General features: G+C 41.2%; 1 protein-coding gene and 1 long non-coding RNA gene across 2 annotated transcripts in view; both read right to left on the reverse strand.

Annotated features, from left to right (window-relative positions):
- The window catches only part of LOC310709811 (vitellogenin-1-like), a gene marked incomplete at its 5' end in the record, with an annotated part of 33,905 nt that extends 33,650 nt beyond the window's left edge, over positions 1-255 (reverse strand). The window contains one exon of the mRNA XM_083509850.1: positions 149-255. Within this exon, the coding sequence (XP_083365976.1) occupies positions 149-255 (107 nt within the window). The remainder of the gene's footprint in view (positions 1-148) is intronic.
- A 154-nt stretch (positions 256-409) lies between these two features.
- Positions 410-1,701, reverse strand: LOC310709283. The gene is made up of 3 exons (XR_014527446.1): positions 1,550-1,701; positions 642-659; positions 410-523 (listed from the first exon to the last, which is right to left on the reverse strand). It is a non-coding gene; the product is annotated as an uncharacterized lncRNA (long non-coding RNA).
- Positions 1,702-9,748: the final 8,047 nt, after the last annotated feature.

Below are 9,748 nucleotides of genomic sequence, written 5' to 3' on the forward strand. Positions count from 1 at the left end.
TATTCAATGACATCCCACTTTGTTAGAAAATGCATTAGTCTTTGTTTATTAGTTACAACCATCATTTGATTAAATAATTTTCAAGGCATCACAGTTTGAGAACAATTGAATTGATGCCACAATAAAATTATTGTGCATCTGAAATTACATCCTATTGTCTTTTTGACCACTAAGCAGAATAAATCCTTCAAGCCTGAGTTTGGCTTGAGCTGACTGAGAATTGCCTGGTAATGTGCGAAAAGGAATTTCGCTCATCGCATAAATAATAATACTGTTAGGTAAGGTCTATGCAAGTTGCATGACAAAATTGAATTATTTCCCCCTCAACTTTAAAAACTCACAGAGAAAGTTAGCTTTCAAGACTGAAAAAGTTCCCTTACCTGTAGAACTTTACGGTCTGGTGCAATTTGGCCAATGGCAATTTTACATTTTAATTTCAGTCCAGAGCTTCCTGCACCTTTTCCTGGGAGTCTGATTGTATTCTGAAATTCGACTGCATATGTGGCAACATCACCTTCAGTTTCTGGAGGGAGGGAAATCCAAAGAAATATTATAGGCAACATGTGAAAAATATCACGTCAAATATTTCTAAAACTGCCAAAAAGCTTTCAAAATTGCGTACTTCTTTTTTAGATACTTACGTTTTTGTTGCTGACAACCTGAAAGATAAAAAATAAAGTTAAATGCATTTGTTCCATGAATATTTGTACTTCATGTTTTTTTGGGAATACATAGGCATGAAATCTTTGTAAACTGCTTAGAGTTAAGCTTATTTACAGTTAAGCATCTTACAAATTGTGCCAAAAAAGAGGTGCTTTTTTTAAAAAAAATGTTGTTTTATTCATGCAAACCTTTTAGGTATTTTCCATTTACTGATAAGAATTTTAAGTTCACACTCAGTCACACTCAGAGAAGACCAGACACATTGAAATTAGTGGATGTGACTAAGGTACTGTACTTTTCTGTGTATAAGACTAGGTTTTTTCCTTTAAAATTATGTTAAGAAAAGGGGGGGGGTCACCTTATACATGGGGCAATTTCCTCCCGTTTTCTTAATTTGGAGTCCCCCAAAATAGTGGGCGTCTTATACACAGGGGTGTCTTATACTCGGAAAAATACATTATATCCATTGATTTTAATAGGTCTGCTCTGAGACAGACTTAACTGAATACCACCCACTGATTTCAATGGGTCTGAGTTGGAATGAGCCAAAATGAACCACATCCCATTATTTGCTATAATAGAGAGCTATGAAACAAGCACGGTACAGTGGTACCTCACATTAAGAACTTAATTCGTTCTGGAGGTCCGTTCTTAACCTGAAACTACTTTAGCTAATGGGGCCTCCTGTTGCCGCTGTGCCGTCGTCATGAGATTTCTGTTCTCATCCGGAAGCAAAGTACTTAACTCGAGGTACTAATTATGGGTTAGTGGAATCTGTAACCCGAAGTGTCTGTAAACCGACGTACCACTGTACTGTTTTACATTTGAAATTTCTATAACACTTTCCCCCCAGCATTTCTGATAGATAGTACCTATCTATACTTACCCACAAGGGTCAATGCCAGTGCTAGAATTAAGGCCTTCATCATGGATGAGGAAGGTACAGCTGAATGGGTTGCTGCCACTTTTATAGTGAGGGATATTCGGTCACGTGATTATCTTGGACATCTTTTTTGATGAACCAGCATATTTTGGGTACATTATTGATTGACCAAGCAAACAAACATTGCTTGGGTCAGAAAGAGATATTACAAAACCATGGCAGGACTTTGCTCAAATATATGTTTGATGTAAACTAAGAAAGCAAAATTCTAATAAATTATAGTTATGGGAAATAAAATGGTACAGATTTAATAAAAACAGTCACATCTAAACTTAAAAAAGGAGAGGGGTGAGTTCAAAGCTATCTGTTTTGCTAGACTGATGTTAGTGCATATCATCAAATATGTTCCTTGGAAGATGCCCAGAGTAGCTGAGGCAACCTAGTAAGATGGCTAGGGCATAAGAAATTTATGATTATGATTAAAAATATTATTCCTGTATCTACAGGAATTTAAAGTTCAGTAACTTAAATAAAGTGTAATACTGGGGTGTTGGATGCTTTTTGTATATGTCAGAAATTAAGAACTTCAAATAATTCTGAGAGTTATTATTCATTACGTAGGAAGATGCCTTATACCGTAACAGCTGCTTATTGAGCTGAGAAGCAGAGAGAGAAGAAAGTTTCTCCAGCTGCTGATTGATTTAGAATATGAATGGAAGCCCACTGGGTTTCTGAAGCCCTTGTGTCTGAACTTGAGCTTCTATTTATTGGAGGGTCTATCCAGCAGCTGCCTCTCCTCTGTAATGATATTATTACATTTACTCAGAGTTGTGTCACTTATCTACAGGAATAATGAAGGCGGTTATTGCTGTGCAAGTTCACCTGAATTCTGCTGAGCGTGTGAACCAGTCAGCTATGCAAAATAAAAAGGAAGCACATTTGCAGTGTATTATCAAGAGTGCCATTCAGCTTTGCAACAGCTATGCTCTGAAAGCATGAAAATTGCACGGATTGTTCAAAGATGGAGCTACTAGAGTGCCTCGTTGCTGGAGGTGAATGAGTGGACAGTGAAGGAAGGAAGTATAAAGAACATGAGGGGAAGATGCGAAAACATGGAGTAAAACTTTGGGAAGCATCTAAAAATCAATAATTATAATTTGGATTATAATTTGGTCTTTTTTATTTTAGTTTTTTATTTTAATTGGATTATGATTGGATATATTAATTGGATGTTTTTTATTGGAAAATTAATAAAAATGATTTAAAATAAAAATAAAACATGCGTAGGCAAACTAAGGCCCAGGGGCCAGATCCAGCCCAATCACCTTCTAAATCCAGCCCGCAGATGGTCTGGGAATCAGCGTGTTTCTACATAAGTAAAATGTGTGCTTTTATTTAAAATGCATCTCTGGGTTATTTGTGGGGCATAGGAATTCGTTCATTCTCTCCCCAGGCCCCCAATATAGTCCAGCCCCCCACAAGCTCTGAGGGACAGTGGACCGGCCCCCTGCTGAAAAAGTTTGCTGTCCCCTGATCTAGTATCCCTTCAACTGGGGATGGGGACAGGGATAGACTAATGTCCCATGATGTGTCTCATTCCTCTCTGCTACTGCGATTGAGTACTGCTCTGTGTGGTGTTCACAGTGTGGCTTGGAGCTCCAGGCACTCCCTCTATTTTGCTCCCGACATGATTCTCCCCACACCAAGATATGCAAAATGTGAGCGCCTACCAACTCCATGCCCTATGGCGTTGTTAATGCAGTGCTTCTCTTCCCATGTTCTTGCCGCACCCTTTGGCTGCTTGTCAGAGGAGAGTTCCTCCCTGGGTAGGACTTGAACCCTTGTCCTTGGAGGGCTGTGTGTGCCTTGCACATGGAGTTGGGGGCTCTGTTATGTGCCTCGAAAACCATCCTTGTGAGTAGCACAAGGGGATTTGAACCCATGTCTATCAGTATGCCTGGGGACTTGCAGTAGAGAAGTTGTTCCTGGATGTACCACTGGGACTGATGGAGGTTTAGCATTGTCTTGCATGTTATGTGTGTGGTGATGCAAGGGAAGATGTGCTTACTGTAATGAGCTCATTGGCTGCTTCTGTCTGAGGTTTCACTGTCAGCACAGTCCCTGATTGGTGGGCATTGGCAGAGTTTCCAGGGACTGTGCTTCTTGTCATTTCCCCACCATTTTGGAATGTTCTCAGATATCGTGGCTTCTCCATTGGATATGGCGGCTTCTCCAACCCTGCAGCAGGGCTATATATCCCACCATGTAATAATAAGTATAGAACTGCTCAGTCAAGGAACTATTATAATGATAATACATAAGTAATTCACAATTTATTTATTTTTTAAAAATGCTTGGAAGACAAAAATGAAGCATGGTTGCTCGTGAATTTATCAAAGAAAGAATGTAGAACTTCATGGTGCTACTGTTTAAAAAACAGCTCAACCGCAATGCACCCAATATGTGAACACAATTGCCCATAATTTCAACACATGAAGGTGAGAGTAAAATAATACATGATGCCTGTATATGCTTATGAGGGTTGTGGTGCAACACAGGTGGATGATTTGGATTTACAAAGTGCTTTCTCCATAAATGAAACATGAATAAACCTGATGAGAATGATCCCTTCTACTATTGTTGTCCTTCCATAGCATATTCTTCTCTCGTAACAGGAGTCTTATTATCTGTTGCTGGATTTCCACCAAGAGCCCCGAAGTCTCCATGTTTTATATTCACATTGTTAAATTATGGTGCAGTGAGACCATTTTCATACTGTTCATATAATGCCAAACAACAAAGCAGGGATTAGGAAAATAACTCTCAAACAAAGAAACAAAATGCTTGCATGGATGCAGATAGTTAAGCACTGAGAGTTTATTTATCCTGTTTCTAAAGAAGGGTTAAAATATTGTCTGTTTTTCATTCACTGTTCCCAGGGCTTATAAAATTCTAATCTCATTGCTTTTGTGGATTAGGATAGGCCCTATCATGAGGCAATGTGAAACAGCACCTCAGGCAGCAGGTACTGAGAGATGGGGAGTGGGCAGACCATTGTGTGCTACATAGCCTTCCCTGAACCCTCTAAGATTCTTTCTCCTTTATTAGGAGACAGATGGGGAATCCTACTCTGTTGGTTCTCCTCGACCTTCCAGTGCTTTTGACCATGGGGTTCTTCTGGAGGGACTGAAGGAGGTAGAGTTGGAGCTACTGTATTCCAGTGGTTCTGTTCCTACCTGCTGGATTGCTACTGGAAAATAGTATTAGGAGATTGTTGCTCAGCTACGTGGCTTTTGGGCTGTGTGGTCCGCAAAGGGTCCATTCCGTCTCCTATGCAGTTTAACATCTATATGAAACCACTGGGAGCTCTCATTCAGAGGTTTGGAGTACAGTGACATCAGTATGTTGAGAGCATGCATTCCCATGTCTCCATTCCATCTGAATCAGGAGGTGCTGTGAAGGTGTTGGACAGGTATCTGGAGGCAGCGATGGACTGTATGGGGGCCAATAAACTGAAGAGGAATCATCATGATAGCCATGGGGCTATGCCAGCATATCATTCTGACACACAAAGCAGGCCATATGGTAGCCCTGGTGCTGAACAAGGAGTTGTTAGTAGTTGTGGAGGTAGGAATGTCCCCATTCCTAGATCATTTTCTGGTGAAATTTAGATGGATCTAAATCTCTCTGGAAGGGACACGGGTGGCGCTGTGGGTAAAACCTCAGTGCCTAGGACTTGCCGATCGTATGGTCGGCGGTTCGAATCCCCGCGGCGGGGTGAGCTCCCTTCTTTCGGTCCCAGCTCCTGCCCACCTAGCAGTTTGAAAGCACCCCTAAGTGCAAGTAGATAAATAGGTACCGCTTTATAGCGGGAAGGTAAATGGTGTTTCCGTGTGCTGCGCTGGTGCTGGCTCGCCAGAGCAGCTTCATCACGTTGGCCACGTGACCCGCAAGGATTCATCTTATTCCACATGCTCATTCATATATAAAGATTCTGAGAAAGGGTATCTGGGGATTCAGGTGAAGTGTCACCAGTGTGTTGATGACACCCAGAAGTGCGTCACATTGTCCTTGGTTGACACTGCAGACATGCTCAACCAGTGCCTAAATGCAGTAAGGCATGAGTGAGGGCCAATAGAATTAAGCTTAATATTTAAAAATATTATCAGGCAGTATACCCACGTTTTAAATAAAAAGAAATATGTCACTTTGTATCACAAAGTACCAGGTCACCGAGACTCCACTGATAAAATGTGCACAGCGACACTCATTTTTGTGCCAGTACAAATAATAGGTATTAACATTAATCTAAAGGCAATGAAAACCCATCTCCCAGGATTTCAGCAACAACAGGGCCATCCAGTGACCCAGAGTGTGATTCTGTGCATATTTACCTGGAGGGTGAAGGTCTTTTCTGGGTCCAATCAGACATACTACAAGTAAGTGCACTTAGGACTGCAGGCTCAGTAATCTAAACATATGAAAATCAAAAGGAACTGAAGGCAGAGTTTAGTTTTAAATATATATTGTAAAATATGGATAGCATGAATATGCTACAATGCTATATTTTAACAGATAAGGAAAGAATATGTTACATTTATGCAATAGTTTTATGCTATGTTTACTCATGTTTGTTTCTTTCCTTTTTTTAAAAAGCCTTCAATAAATAAATTAAAATACATTGTGTTTCAACATATAAACTGCCAAGAAGTCACAGACCTGTGCTAAAGAAAGGGAGTGGACAAGTTAGGACAAGAGTTCAACAAACATCTCTGATTTGACATTATCCTAAAAGGCAGCCATCATTCAGGTTGGATTAAACAGTACACAAAGCATACTAGAAAAGAAAGTGCAGAGTATGAATGGGGGAGGAATTAGATTATGTTTGCAATCAAAGCCAAATTTATCAAATTTGCACTTTCCAAAACAATGTGAGAACAAAAACACAGACATCTTTAGAAATTTGCGCTTATCTGAATTTTGTGATTCAATTCTCCAACAAAACCAAAGTTTACAAAAATTCATGTTTTGGGATAAAATGTGCATGACACTGAATATATCCAAGAAAATAACATACAAAATGCATTATATCAGGAAACATTGTTTGCGGAAATGTAAACCTTAGTCAAAATTGCATACACAAATGTGTTTATTTGCAGAAATCCACAAAAAAAGTTGATGAATTTTCTAGAGCATTAAAAAATTCATAAATTGCTGCAGGAATGCGGGGAACTGAATTTAAGATTGGAAATTGTGTGGGGGTGGTAGATTGTTGAAGGAGGGGCCCTGGGTAGAAGGCAGGGAAATATTGGTCTCCCAGAGAGTGGGAGGAGAAAGGAAAGATACCAGCCAAGAGCAGGAAGGGCCTTACTACTTTCTGTGGGTGGTAAGGATTAAGAACTACCGTATTTTTCGCCCCATAGGACACACTTTTCCCCCTCCAAAAATGAAGGGGAAATGTGTGTGCATCCTATGGGGCGAATGCAGGCTTTCGCTGAAGCCTGGAGAGTGAGAGGGGTCAGTGCGTACCGATGCCTCTAGCTCTCCAGGCTTCAGGAAGCTATCCGCAAGCCTTGGAAGCCCGGCGGGAGTTCCCGCGGGCTCGCAAGGCTTGCGGGCAGCAGCCTGCAGCCCGAAGCACGGGGCGCCCTCCGGGCAGGTGTGCACAAGGCTTGGGGCTGCAGCTGCGGCTGGGGGGGGAAAATATTTTTTATTATTATTCATTCCCCCCCAAAAAACAAGGTGCGTCCTATGGGCCGGTGCACCCTATAGGATGAAAAATACGGTACATTTAAGTGAGGACTCTGCATTCTATTTTTTTTCTTGCTGTTTTTTCTGTGTTTTTTTTTTAAAATTTACATTAGTTTTCTATATCTTATTGAATCATGAAAAAAAATTAATAAAAATATTAATGCTGAAAAAAGAAAAGGAAGAAAAATGATAAATTGAAAGAACAGACAGATCTTTCCATCCCCAGGTGCCTGGAAGTGGAACCATTTGCTATAGAGGAATTTTGGCAGATGTTCTTTTTTAGTATTAAAAACTGTCTCCTAATTTCAAATCTTGTAGTAACTTACCCTAGGAACCTGACTGAAAGGGTAGGATATAAAATGGTATAATGAACAAAGAAATGGAAGTGAATGGACACACTAGTGCCTTTCACAGAGGCATTGTAGGAAGGAAGGACCCTAGCAGTGCCCATAGCTCTGCCCTATTACTCACAATGCCAGATCTATCAACATAACTGGTAGATTCTAAATCTTAAAATAAAGGCACTGGAAAAGTAAGAAGTCACCCCACTACCATGGTAACCTGTCGCTCAAAGTGGTACAGATCGCCTTTTCTGCAACCCTTTCCCCATTTGGAGGTTCACCTGAAATGCCGCCCCCCCCCCATATTAGGTAAAATCCTAAGTAGGGAGGAAGTCCAGCAGACACAGTCACAGTGGGTATTGAGGAGAAGCTTTTGCTGCCGTCATTCTTGATCCCATTTCTCTCCCTTCCCTGCAGTCTACTCATTTTGGGCAAATGGACCTGGTGTTGGTGACTTAGAACAGGATAGGGATTCTATATTGTGTTAGTGCACTTACACAACCCACTGCCTAACTGTTTCTCTGACTGGGCCAATATGGCAGCATGTGTGATGTTGTCAGGGCCATGCAGAAGGGGGGCAGCCAGGCGCAATTGCCCTGGGCCTCAGAGGACTAAACTGACCAGTGGGCCCCACCAGGGACTGGCTCCTTTTTTGTTTGAGTTTATAACTTTATTTCATCAAGGTTCTTGCCCCAGGCCTCAGACGAGCTCTGCACGGGCTGTGATGTTGTGGATCACACAGACCCAGTGTACCCCTCTGCAGGTGTACTTGTGTACTTAGCACCCCCTCTTCTCTTTGAAAGCCAAAATAATTTTGTAATAGCAGGTTGCGTGCTCAATTTTAATTTGCTTATGGATGGGCAAGATGGTAAATGTGAGACTTTGGATTTTTCAGTACTGTTCCAGGTCAGAGTGACACAACTGATAAGAGAATCAGTGTAAAATAGTAAGACAGCTGCACATGCTTATTTACCAGTACAAATAATTGGCATGGACCCAGTGATTGCAAGTAAGACAGCAGAATCATTGCAGGGTATCAAAAACAGCCCACTGTGCACCTTTACATGGAAGTAAGTCCTGCTGTGTTCCACCAGTCACACTCAAAAATAAGCATGCAGATAATTATAGACTCCCAGTGTAATCCTATGCACACTTCCTTTGTAGTAAGTCTTACCATCTCCAACCATGCTATGTTCATCACAATGTTATGCCTTGTTGGAAGTATGTCCCACTGTGTTTGAAGTTTATTCCCAGGTTAAGACTGGAGCCTTTGTAATCTAACCATGGAAGAACTAGAAAGCAGTGTAGATAGAGTTCAGTTTTTTAAATGCGCAGTGTGTTATACAGATAATATACAGATACAAATATGATAATAAGATAATACAAATACGATAATGCCGTTCTATAGCTATAATACAAAAGCTATAGAAAGCATGAACTACACTGAGGGTACAATTTCTCACTTCTGCGTTCTTTACAATTACAGTATCAATAGTTGATTAGTTGCTGCAGCCATATGTAGACTTTTCTCTTCCCATGTGACCGAGCTCAAATGATGGCTGTTATCATTAGTGTTCAACTCACAGTTCTGCAGGTTCTTTAGGAAAGGAAAGGGAGCTGTTTCTACAGTTTCCAGACAGATAATCTAATCAGCCAGTCACATGTCGTTGGGGAAACAAACAGCCTCCCTCTGCAGAACATTCAACAACGGAGGCCTGGGCAAGGGTGCGGGGCCAGAAAGGGAGCCAGCGATCAACCACACATTTGCTCCATAAGAGGCAAAGATATTTCCCCTTACTTTTTAGGAGGAAAAAAGTGCATCTTATGGAGGCAGAGAGAAGTTTAGAAGCAGAAGGTGAAGCAAGCACATGGGAGGGGGGGTCAAGAGGCAGAGATGATGTCCCCCTCCTCCCGCACTGCACTGCAACAAGCTCCCCTCCCCCGTGTTGTTCTTAATGCACAAGCAACATAATCCACACCAGCCTTTATTAAAAACCTAGGTAGGGTGCAGATTGTGGCTCAATAGGTTTTGCTTTCTGAACACGGATGAAACATTTATTGGTGATGGATACAATAAATCAGTGTTTGGGTATAGAAGCAGTTTAGCCCT

This window comes from Podarcis liolepis (assembly GCF_965112155.1).
Source record: "Podarcis liolepis genome assembly, chromosome: 6".
NCBI classification, from domain to species: Eukaryota; Metazoa; Chordata; class Lepidosauria; order Squamata; family Lacertidae; genus Podarcis; species Podarcis liolepis.